This window comes from Lucilia sericata, unplaced genomic scaffold, assembly GCF_015586225.1.
Source record: "Lucilia sericata isolate MDLA Ls3-8-SP2 unplaced genomic scaffold, ASM1558622v1 Contig000234F_arrow, whole genome shotgun sequence".
NCBI lineage: Eukaryota > Metazoa > Arthropoda > Insecta > Diptera > Calliphoridae > Lucilia > Lucilia sericata.
The window spans coordinates 382,350-395,000 of record NW_023994261.1 but is presented as its reverse complement, the minus strand read 5'-3'; the positions used below and the strand labels follow the sequence as shown (position 1 = coordinate 395,000).

At 28.7% G+C, this 12,651-nt stretch overlaps 3 protein-coding genes across 3 annotated transcripts in view; 2 read left to right on the top strand and 1 right to left on the bottom strand.

Moving 5' to 3' along the window:
* Positions 1 to 144, top strand: part of LOC119602483 — a 1,318-nt gene extending 1,174 nt beyond the window's left edge. Inside the window, exon 4 of the mRNA XM_037954027.1 lies at positions 1 to 144. This exon is cut by the window's left edge and continues 317 nt beyond it. The gene's annotated coding sequence lies outside the window, so the exon portion shown is untranslated.
* LOC119602482 overlaps positions 1 to 1,394 on the bottom strand; it is a 1,711-nt gene extending 317 nt beyond the window's left edge. The window contains exons 1-4 of the mRNA XM_037954026.1: positions 1,140 to 1,394; positions 866 to 1,074; positions 649 to 802; positions 305 to 582 (exon numbers count right to left, since the gene is read on the bottom strand). Coding sequence (XP_037809954.1) covers positions 347 to 582; positions 649 to 802; positions 866 to 1,074; positions 1,140 to 1,293 — 753 coding nt within the window. The 5' untranslated portion in view covers positions 1,294 to 1,394 and the 3' untranslated portion in view covers positions 305 to 346. The remainder of the gene's footprint in view (positions 1 to 304; positions 583 to 648; positions 803 to 865; positions 1,075 to 1,139) is intronic.
* Positions 1,395 to 5,741: 4,347 nt separating this feature from the next.
* LOC119602468 (syndecan-like) overlaps positions 5,742 to 12,651 on the top strand; it is a 332,566-nt gene continuing 325,656 nt past the window's right edge. Inside the window, exon 1 of the mRNA XM_037954009.1 lies at positions 5,742 to 6,789. The gene's annotated coding sequence lies outside the window, so the exon portion shown is untranslated. The remainder of the gene's footprint in view (positions 6,790 to 12,651) is intronic.

Below are 12,651 nucleotides of genomic sequence, written 5' to 3'. Positions count from 1 at the left end.
ATAATAAGTTGTTTGTTATTAAATAAAGAAATCATTTTAATTTCAATAATTTAAGAGTAAAGTTGGTCTTTTAAATGGATAAGAAAGGAACATTTTGAATAAAAAAGCCAGTTGAGATACTGATAACGTCTGATACGTCATCCTTTACTATCTTTTTTGCTAAAAAAAAGCGACATTTTAGTTAAAAATGTAAATAATTTATTTAATAAACTTAACTTTAAATGAATAAAATGTGAGGAAATTTTATAGATAGAATAAAAACTGTGGAATTGAAACTATTTCCAACAGAATGTGTGAGACATACCTATATACCTATTTCTCCAGCAATTGCAATATTATCAAATTATTAATCACACAAAATTTCCTCTTTTATAAATTCTTCGATTAAAGGATAACTCGGCTCTACTTCTATTAGTTCAGCTTCCTCAACTTCATCACATTTCTCTTGTTCTTCTTGCTCCTGGCGTTGCAATTGACGATTGCGGAATACATTTTTGTTATGGCGATTTTTTACCATTTTCAAACCACGACGTACATCATCCAAAAAGACTTTTTGACTATAGCCATCATAATAAGCAGCTTCTGAGGAAGAAAATTGCAAAAAAATCTACAGTAAGTTGAAAAATATTAAATTATTCCAAAACCCACGAAAAAGTAAATCCATAAATTTGGTATAATTTAACAAACGTCTCTTGTAATGATGACCATCAACATTACAGCTTACTATACACTCGGTGGACAAGACGGCATCAATATTTTTAACAATACCCTGAGGTGTTAGCAACTGCTGGACAACAGCCACCTAAAGCAAAAAAGAAATCTTTAAAAATTTGTAAAACTTCTCGTATTCTTTTCCAAAAACTACCAGTTCATTGAGATTTTTATTATTTATCAGTTTTTCCAAGGCATCTAGTTCCTTAATCGATTTAATGGGAAATCTTTTAACCTGTTCCGAAATTTTCCTAGTGAACGTTATGTGCGGTGCTAGTTTATCCGTTTCTATGCTCTCCATCAATTTGCCATTTTGTGCCCTTATCAATGACAGGATTTTTTCATTCTGCTGCATTAGGGAATCTTTAGTAAAAGGTAAATAATTTGTATGTTTTAAATAGTTTTAAAACAGTTTATCTATTTCTTACGCCTTAAATCATTAATATCATCTTTTAAAGCTTCTTTTTCCCATTCCAACTCATCTAGACGACTGTTTACATCGTTGCCTTTTAGCTCATTGACTTCATTCTTTAAAGCTGCTGTTATTTTTGCCAATTGTTCAACTTTTTCATTAATATTCATTATAATTTTTATAGGATTTTAAATATTTGTTTATAATTTTTCTTACAACAACAATTTAATGGCTTTCTGCACTGTTTTTTGTTGTTATTTTGTGTTTTTGTTTTGATTTGTTTACGTTTTTTTTCTATTTTGCAGTACCATCTCTAATGTTATTGTTTTCATTTCCCTGCTCTATATTAGAAAATACACTGGGAGAAATCTTAAACAAAATTCCCATTATTATACGTTTTATCGAAAATCCCTCTGTTCGTCTAACAAAAAATCATACATTTTATCGAAAATATATCATTCTACTCAAAATCACCATTTTTATCGAAAATCCCAAATTTTCTAAATCCCTGCTACTTTTTACCCAAAATCCTACTTTTTGTCAAAAATCCCACATTTTTTCTAAAAACCTAGTATGTTTTATCGAAAATCCTTCTTTTTATTGAAAATCTCACTTATTTTCCAAAATCCCAATTTTTTTTATCAAAATTTTTATCCGAAATCCCACTTTTTTCTAAAACCCTACTACGTTTTATCCAAAATCCTACTTTAACCCACTTTTTATCCAAAAATCCCATTTTTTATTCAAAACAAAACTTTTTGTCCATAATACCAACACGTTTTATACAAAATTTCTCCTTTAATCCAAAATCCTAATGTTTACCAAAAATACAACTACGTTTTATTAAAGATCCAAATTTATTAAAAACTCCACCTTTTATTCAAAATCCCTTTTACCCCACAAAAATGACTACTACTTCTTATTCCAAATCTGCTTTTCTAATCAGAATCCCAAAATCCGACTTTTAATTCAAAATTCCATTCTACTCAAAATTACACTTTTTATTCAAAATCACATTTTTTTATTAAAAATCCCTTTTTTTAAAAAAAAAACTACTACGTTTAATACAAAATTAAACTTTTGGTTTAAAATCCCACGTTTTTTATAAAACTCTACTACGTTTTATTTAAAATACCACTTATTATCCAAAATCCCACTATTTATTCAAAATCCCACTTTTTGACCAAAATCACAATTTTTATCCAAAATTCCACTTTTTCCAAAACCAAAATCCTACTCACAATCCCACCTCTGTATAAAATCCCACTTTTTCTAAATATAAAATGCCTCTTTTTTCCTAAATCCTAAAATTTTTTGAAAATCCTACTTTTTACCCAAAATCCCACTTTTTAACCAAAATCCCACTTCTTTTCCAAAAATCCAACTTTTTATTCAAAATAAAACTTTTTGTCTTTAATCCTATTACATTTTAAACAAAATTTCACCTTTTATCCAAAATCCCACATTTGATTAAAAATCCCAATTTTTATCTATAATACAATCAATCCCACTTTTTATACAATATTTAATTTTGTACTCACTTTTCTATTCTACTTTTAGTGCAAATTCGTATATTTTATAAAAATCCACATTTTATTTAAAATCCCTTTTCCCCACATAATCCCACTTTTTATTAAAAATCTCAGTTTTTGCCTAAAATAACTACCAATTTTTATTCCAAATCCCCTTTTCTAATCAGAATCCCACATTTTATCCCAAATCCCCCTTTTTATTCAAAACTAGCTATACCCAGTGTGCTTCGCTACCCTCATCGTAATGGAATAAAATAAATATCATTATTGTAAATGTATATATATATCTGCAATATCAAAAATTCCCCTTTTAGAGAACTCTTTAAGTTTGATTTTATGATTCTAGTCTCAATATTACAGAAAATTAAAAAAAAAAAACAGTTGAAGAACGAAAAAGTACCAGTCAGTGCCTTTTTATATATTTTCATTAAATCAGGATGATGCATGTTTAATTTTCAACCAGAAACTGAATAAATCGCATACAGATTTTTATATAATCAGGAAGCTGCATGTCCAACTTTATGTTTTTAGGTTCAATATTATAGAAAAGTATCAATTTTCGTTCAATTAGGATACTGCGTGTTTAATTTTATGTTTATTGAATATTTTAGAAAGCTCTAAAAGTACCAGTACCAGTGAAGTACGAAAAAGTACCAAAAGACCTATTTTATTTAATTTCATGTTCCTAAGTTCAATATTATAGAAAATTCAAAAAGTACCAATAAAAGAACGAATAGTACCAGAAAATATTCCAGTTTAAATTTTCATGCACTCAAGTCCCTCATTGCTTAGTTTTATGTCTACCAAAGGGCCCACTTTTATAGATTATAATTAACTCCACATGCTTAATTTCATGTTTCTAGGATCAATATTATAAAAAACACAAAAAGCACCTTTTGAAGAACGAAAAAGTACCAAAAAGTGCCCTTTTATAGGTCCTCACTTAATCCGGGCTCAATTTCAAGTTTCTAGGTTCAATATTATACAAAAATCCAAAAAGTATCTTTTGAAGAACGAAAAAGTACCAAAAAGTCCCTTTTTATATGTTCTCACTTAATCCAGGCTCTACATACTTAATTTCATGTTTCTAGGTTCAATATAATAGAAAATTCCTTTTGATGAACGAAAAAGTACCAAAAAGTCCACTTTTATAGATTCTCATTTACTCCGGGCTCTACATGCTTAATTTCATGTTTCTAGGTTAAATTTAATAGAAAACTCAAAAAGTACCGGTCGAAGTACGAAAAAGTACCAAAAAGTCCCCTTTTATAGATTCTCATTTACTCCGGGCTCTACATGCTTAATTTCATGCTTCTAGGTTTAATTTTAAAGAAAACTCAAAAAAATAGTAGAACGAAAAAGTACCGAAAAGTCCCTTTATTATTAATTTCATGTTTCGATTTCAATATCAAAGAAAACTCAAAAAGTACCAGATGAAGAACGAAAAAGTACCAAAAAATATCACTTGGTACCGGGGTTCCAAATAACACCTCATTAGCATATTTAGTGTTTCTAAATCTAAAAATTTTATCTAAATTGGATCATTGTGTTTGAATAAAATCAAATTTCCCGTTTTTACCCCTTTTGGTACTTTTTTTCTACCCATTAACGAAATAAAAATTCTATTCCAAAATGTTGCAACATCGTAGTGGGAGCCCGTTATTATGTATTTATATGTATAAGTTAATAAACCAAAATCAATATTTTATGAAAAAAGTACCAAAAATGGGTACAATTTTCACCCCTTAAACATCCGAATAACCAAAAAGTACTAAATTTATATTTTTATTTTTTCGTCAAGTTATGAAGGAGTCAAAAATATTGTTTGAATGTTCACTGGTTTAAAAGATACATGGGGTGCAAAAAAAGTACCAAAATACAGTTTTTACCCGTTTATTCCCTAAAGGGGCCGAAATTGAAAAAAGTACCAGACACCTGTCCGCTTATTTTTTAAATGAACGACGATAAGCTTTAAACTATTTTTGTATCTTTTCTAGTTTAGGAGATATGAGGTTACCGAATTTACCCGTTTTTACCCTTTTTTACCCCCTAAACATTCGAATTTCCAAAAATCCCGTCTTAGTGGATCTATTTGGTGGGAGACCAACCTCCTGTCCAAATTTCAGCTCTTTAGCTTCAACCGTTTAGGCTGTGGGATGATGAATCAGTCAGTCAGTCAGTCAGTCAGTCAGTCAGTAACGTTAGAATTTTATATATATAGATGCCACTTTTTATTCAATATCCCACTTTTTATACAAAATCCGAGTTTCTACTCAGAATACCAGTATTTGTCTAAATATTCACATCTTTTATCAAAAACTCCACTTTTTATTCAAAATCCCACTTTTTAATCAAAATCCCACATTTTAATCAAAATCCCACTTTTTAATCAAAATCCCACTTTTTATTAAAAATCCCAATTTTTATCCAATAGCCCACATTTTATACAAATGTGGGCCACTTTTTGTCCAAATAATCCCACCTTTTATCAAAAACTCCACTTTTTATTCAAAATCCCATTTTTTATTCAAACCCCACTTTTTATCCAAAATCCCATACTTAATACAAAATCCGTTTTTCTATTCAGAATACCAGTTTATCTAAATTTCCACCTTTTATCAAAAATTCCACATTTTATTCAAAATCTCATTTTCACATTACCACTACTTATTAAAAATCTCAATTTTTGCCCAAAATCCCTATCACTTGAAAATCCCTTTTCTAATCAGAATCCCACTTTTTATCCATAATTCCACTATTTACTAAAAATTCAATACAAAACACCATTCTTTATCCTATATCCTTCTTCCTTCCTTATATAAAACTCCTTCTGCTTATAATAAAAATAACATACTGGCAACCTTATGTAAATTTCTCTTATTAACTTTATTAACTAACAAAGAGAAACGAATTACACTCTTACCAACAACAAAAACACTCATAATTCCAGTATCCACACAAATGGAGTGAAATTTACTGGAGAAATAGACAAATATGACGATGAAACAAGTAAACAAAGCAGACACTAAAAAGCCATTACAAACAACAACAACATAGAACCCCCAAATAGAATACAAAACAGAATTTACGGCAAATTAAGATGAGTGCTTGCGAACAAGTTGAGTCGTACGGTTTGTTAGTTAACGTTTAACGGAAAAACGTCGAATGTTGTCGGTATGAAATAAGAAAAAAATAAAAAAAAATTATACACAAAAAGGAAATAATAATAATAAAAAAAAAGAAACAACAACAGTGTAATACATACACGGCGGAATACCCACACAAAATATACAACTTTACAAACGGGTCGAGTGACGGCTTACAAAATAAAAAGTAGTGTGTGTCTGTGTTTTTTTATTATTATTAATAAATAAATTTATTTATTTGCTTGATTGTCAATTCAATTTATTATAAAAATTACAATATTTTCTTAAAGTGTATACCAAAAAAAAAATATTGAAAAAAGAAGTTGGAAAATTTATTAAAAAAAAGTTTCTTTCAAAATACAAAGTGCGTAACATAGCGAAAGAAGAAGAAGAAGAAGCAGAAAAAAAGTATGTGTATTTTTTTCTTATGTATAGAAAAATAAAAGAAGAGCAAAATTGAAAACAACAAAAAATACTCACACGCATTAATTTTTTTCATTCCTACATGAAAGTGTTTGTTTGTGTGTGTATGTTTTAATCGGCTGTACCCTTTTCTCAAAATCGATGTAAACACGAGACAAAAGTAAATTACAGAAAAAAAATTACAGTGTTTTTCTTTTTCAAATAATAAATAAATAAAAAGTATTTGTAGGAAAAAAAATACCGGTCGTGTTTTACTAAAAAAAAGAAAATAATACATTAAACAGACAAGTCTAGCTTTTGCTTCCATTTTTTTCTACGTTTTAAACAAAAAATAAATATTTCTTGACGCGTTGTGTGCCGACAAATTTAATTATTTTATATTATTTATATGCCGCAACTAGTATAATAACCAACAATAAAGTGCAAACAAGAAAAAATTCCTAAAGAAAATTAAAAATCTAAATATTGAAAAAAAAATAATTAAACAAATAAATTGTGTATAACTAAAAAAAAGGCAACAAAAATAAACCACAACAACTACAACTCAAATTTTTTTTGAAAAAAGGTATGCAAAGCGGAATAAATTTTGTTTTATATTAATTGTTTAAACATTTTCTTGATTATTAATGAAGTTATAAGACGTTGTTTTAATTTTATCCAGTTGTACTCCAACTTCCATTTTTTAACCCAAATCTTAGTTTTTTTCCCTCCAATATCTCCAATTACGCTTTTGGATCAAATTTTTAAGTTTTTTCTTAAAATATTTAACATTTTAAACAAAATCCTACATTTTACTTAAAAACAAACCTTTTTTCTTAATTTTTACTTAAAATCCCCTTTTAAATTCTTTATTCCAGTTTTTTCGAAAATCCCTCTGTTCTCAAAATCCCAAATTTTGTTCGAAATTCTAATTTATACCCAAAGTTTTACTCAAAACCCTTATATTTATTAAAAATTTTAACTTTGTTATCCCAAATCCTATTTTCTACTTAAAATTACACATTTTATTCAAAATCCCACTTTTTACGTAAAAAGTGGGATCTCATTTGCAACACAAAAGCTATTTACCTCGTTAAGATCCCACTGTTTTGTTTCGAAAATCCCTCTATGCTCAAAGTCCCACATTTTGTTCGAAATTCTAATTTATACCCAAAGTTTTACTCAAAACCCTTATATTCATTAAAAATTTCAACTTTGTTATCCAAAATCCTATTTTGTACTTAAAATTACACTTTTTATTCAAAATCCCACTTTTTACGTAAAAAGTGCAACTCAAGAGCTATTTACCTCGTTAAGATCCCACTGTTTTGTATCAAAAATAAAGATTTCATAAAAAATCGTACTTTATACTAAAATCACACGTTCAAAATCCAGCTTTTTGTCCAAAATCCTGCATTTTATTTAAAATCACACTTTTTGTTCAAAAACTTATTGTTCAAAATCCCACTTTTTATCCAAAATCACACTTTTTATTGAAATTTCCCTATTTAACCGAAATCTCACTTTTTATTGAAATTTCCTGTTTTAACCTAAATCTCATTTTTTGTCCAAAATCCCGATATTTATCCAAATTACTACATTTTATGCAAAATCTCACTTTTTATTCAAAATACCACTTTTTATTCAAAATCCCACTTTTTATCCATATTCCAAAATCGATTTTTTATCCAAATTCCCAAAATTTATTCAAAATCCCACTTTTTATGCAAAATCCCACTTTTTATCCATAATTCCACTATATTTTGTCCAAAATGCCAGATTTTATTCGCACTATTTATCCCAAATTTCACTGTTAATCAAAATCTCATTTATTGTTTTAAAATCCCACATTTTGTCTAAAATATCACTTTTTAACATTCCTCTGTTTCTTCAAAATCCCCATCCCATCCCAAAATCCCATTTTTTACCCAGGTTTTATACAAAATACTACTTTATTCTACTCAAAATCCCAAATTTTTCCAAAATCCTTATTCTTATTCTTTTTATCTTAAATCCCACTTTTAATACAAAAACCCATTTTCTACTCAGAATCTCACTTTTTGTCAAAACTCCCAACTTTAATCAAAATCCCATTTTCCGCACATAATCCCACATTTTTTTCCAAATCTCAGTTTTTGTCCAAAATCTAATCAAATTTTCAAAATCTTATTTAAAATTACACATTTTATTCAAAATTCCAATTCTTATTCAAAATCCAATTTTTCTCACATAATGCCGCTTTTTAATCAAAATCTCAGTTTTTGCACAAAATCTAATCAAATCTACAAAACCTAATTCAAAATAACACATTTTATTCAAAAGCCCACTTTTTTTTCCAAAATTCCACTTTTTATACAAAACCCCCTATTTTACGCAAAATCTCATTTTTGGTTAAAATTTCCAACTTTTAACAAAAATTCCACTTTTTATTCAAAATCCCATTTACCACTCATAATCCCACCTTTTATTCAAAATCTCAGTTTTTGTCGAAAATCTTATCAAATCTTCAAAATCTAAATCAAAATTACACATTTGATTCAAAATTCCACTTTTTTTTTTCCAAAATTTCACTTTTTATACAAAATCCCCCTCTCAAAATCTAAATTTTTGTCAAAATTCCCAATTTTTAAGAAAAATTCCACTTTTTACTCCAAATTCCACACATAATCACACTTTTTATTCAAAATCTCAATTTCTGTCCAAAATCTTGAAATCTTCTAATCAGAATTCCACTTTTTAACCAAAATCCCACAGTTTAACCACTTTGTTCAAAATCCCACTAGCAACCTATTTAACCAAAATTTTACTATGTATTACCTATCCGTTTAACTATTTTCTTATTTTCTTAACTATTAATTAAACTTAAACTTAATTTAGTTTTAATTATAAAATTACTGTCTTCGACATTGATTTGTTTTTGTTATATTTTGCTTATTTAATAATTTTGTATTGCTTTTATTATTATTATTAGTTTTTTTTTCTTGTCCTATGCTATTTCTTGTTTTCGTTTTCTTTTCATACTTTTCTAACTCGTTTTGTACACCCCTACATACAAAAATAACATTATTATCATTATAAACAGTTTTTGCTGTTGTTGTCTACTACTCATCTTCTTATTTGTTGTATTAAATTGTTGTTCTCTTTATATTTTAGTGTCTAGTTTAATGAGTACTAAGTTTGTGTATTTGTTTTTGTTTTATTCTTTTGTCATTATAATAATAAAAACTACAACAACAACAACGACGAAAAAACATTCAATTATAATTTGTAAATGCAAAGTTCCTTTAGTATGTGATGGCTGTTGTTAAACTCATTGTTTTTGTGTCTTTTTGTTGCTGTTGTTTTTCTTTTCGTTTAATATTGAGTTAAATTAAAGAGAGTTTTTGTGGAGTGTGTGTTTGTGTGTAGTTAAGAGTTGCCAGAGGTTGTTTAATGTTTAAACATTAACAAGTAAAGAAATTTAGGGAAAAAAGCATTTCGTATAGAAAATATGTATACAAAATTAAGGATAATATTAAAAATTATTTAGAAATAATAAAAAGTTATTTGTAAAAATAGTAACTTATAATTCAAAAGGCTCTATTTGTCCAAAATTTCCCACCTGTTATCCAAATCCTACTTTCTAATCAAAATTGAATTTTTTATCCAAAATCATACTTTCTATCCAAAGGATCAATCCCTATTTCCACACAAAATTATATCCAAAATATTTTATCCAAAATTCCCTCTTTGTCTCCTTTTTACTATTATAGTCTAGTCTATAGTCTAGTCTATAGTCTAGTCTATAGTAGTCTATAGTCTATAGTCTAGTCTATAGTCTAGTCTAGTAGTCTATAGTCTAGTCTATAGTCTAGTCTATAGTCTAGTCTATAGTCTAGTCTATAGTCTAGTCTATAGTCTAGTCTATAGTCTAGTCTATAGTCTAGTCTATAGTCTAGTCTATAGTCTAGTCTATAGTCTAGTCTATAGTCTAGTCTATAGTCTAGTCTATAGTCTAGTCTATAGTCTAGTCTATAGTCTAGTCTATAGTCTAGTCTATAGTCTAGTCTATAGTCTAGTCTATAGTCTAGTCTATAGTCTAGTCTATAGTCTAGTCTATAGTCTAGTCTATAGTCTAGTAGTCTAGTCTATAGTCTAGTCTATAGTCTAGTCTATAGTCTAGTCTATAGTCTAGTCTATAGTCTAGTCTATAGTCCTAGTCTATAGTCTAGTCTATAGTCTAGTCTATAGTCTAGTCTATAGTCTAGTCTATAGTCTAGTCTATAGTCTAGTCTATGTCTAGTCTATAGTCTAGTCTATAGTCTAGTCTATAGTCTAGTCTATAGTCTAGTCTATAGTCTAGTCTATAGTCTAGTCTATAGTCTAGTCTATAGTCTAGTCTATAGTCTAGTCTATAGTCTAGTCTATAGTCTAGTCTATAGTCTAGTCTATAGTCTAGTCTATAGTCTAGTCTATATTAAGGATAATATTAAAAATTATTTAGAAATAATAAAAAGTTATTTGTAAAAATAGTAACTTATAATTCAAAAGGCTCTATTGTCCAAAATTTCCCACCTGTTATCCAAAATCCTACTTTCTAATCAAAATTGAATTTTTTATCCAAAATCATACTTTCTATCCAAAGGATCAATCCCTATTTCCACACAAAATTATATCCAAAATATTTTATCCAAAATTCCCTCTTTGTCTCCTTTTTACTATTATAGTCTAGTCTATAGTCTAGTCTATAGTCTAGTCTATAGTCTAGTCTATAGTCTAGCCTATAGTCTAGTCTATAGTCTAGTCTATAGTCTAGTCTATAGTCTAGTCTATAGTCTAGTCTATAGTCTAGTCTATAGTCTAGTCTATAGTCTAGTCTATAGTCTAGTCTATAGTCTAGTCTATAGTCTAGTCTATAGTCTAGTCTATAGTCTAGTCTATAGTCTAGTCTATAGTCTAGTCTATAGTCTAGTCTATAGTCTAGTCTATAGTCTAGTCTATAGTCTAGTCTATAGTCTAGTCTATAGTCTAGTCTATAGTCTAGTCTATAGTCTAGTCTATAGTCTAGTCTATAGTCTAGTCTATAGTCTAGTCTCTCGTCTAGTCTATAGTCTAGTCTATAGTCTAGTCTATAGTCTAGTCTTATAGTCTAGTCTATAGTCTAGTCTATAGTCTAGTCTATAGTCTAGTCTATAGTCTAGTATAGTCTGTCTATCGTCTAGTCTATAGTCTAGTCTAAGTCTAGTCTATAGTCTATCTCTTATAGTCTAGTCTATAGTTCTAGTCTATAGGTCTATAGTCTAGTCTATAGTCTAGTTTCTATAGTATAGTCTTAGTCTAGTTCTATAGTCTAGTCTATAGTTCAGTCTATAGTCTAGTCTAGTCTAGTCTATAGTCTAAGTCTAGTCTATCGTCTAGTCTATAGTCTAGTCTATAGTCTAGTCTCTAGTCTAGTCTTATAGTCTAGTCTATAGTCTAGTCATAGTCTATCTAGGTCTAGTAGTCTAGTCTATAGTTCTCTATAGTCTAGTCTATAGTCTTAGTCTATAGTCTAGTTATTGCTCTATAGTCTAGTCTCATAGTCTAGTCTTATAGTCTAGTTATAGTCTAGTCTATAGTCTAGTCTATAGTCTAGTCTATAGTCTAGTCTATAGTCTTAGTCTATAGTCTAGTCTATAGTCTAGTCTATGTCTAGTCTATAGTCTAGTCTATAGTCTAGTCTATAGTCAGTCTATAGGTCTATAGTTCTAGTCTATAGTCTAGTCTATAGTTAGTCTATAGTCTAGTCTATAGTCTAGTCTATAGTCTAGTCTATAGTCTAGTCTATAGTCTAGTCTATAGTCTAGTCTATAGTCTAGTCTATAGTCTAGTCTATAGTCTAGTCTATAGGTCTGTCTATAGTCTAGTCTATAGTCTAGTCTATAGTCTAGTCTATAGTCTAGTCTATAGTCTAGTCTATAGTCTAGTCTAGTCTATAGTCTAGTCTATAGTCTAGTCTATAGTCTAGTCTATAGTCTAGTCTATAGTCTAGTACTATAGTCTAGTTAGTCTATAGTCTAGTCTATAGTCTAGTCTATAGTCTAGTCTATAGTCTAGTCTATAGTCTAGTCTATAGTCTAGTCTATAGTCTAGTCTATAGTCTAGTCTATAGTCTAGTCTATAGTCTAGTCTATAGTCTAGTCTATAGTCTAGTCTATAGTCTAGGTCTATAGTCTAGTCTATAGTCTAGTCTATAGTCTAGTCTATAGTCTAGTCTATAGTCTAGTCTATAGTCTAGTCTATAGTCTAGTCTATAGTCTAGTCTATAGTCTAGTCTATAGTCTAGTCTATAGTCTAGTCTATAGTCTAGTCTATAGTCTAGTCTATAGTCTAGTCTATAGTCTAGTCTATAGTCTAGTCTATAGTCTAGTCTATAGTCTAGTCTATAGTCTAGTCTATAGTCTAGTCTATAGTCTAGTCTATAGTCTAG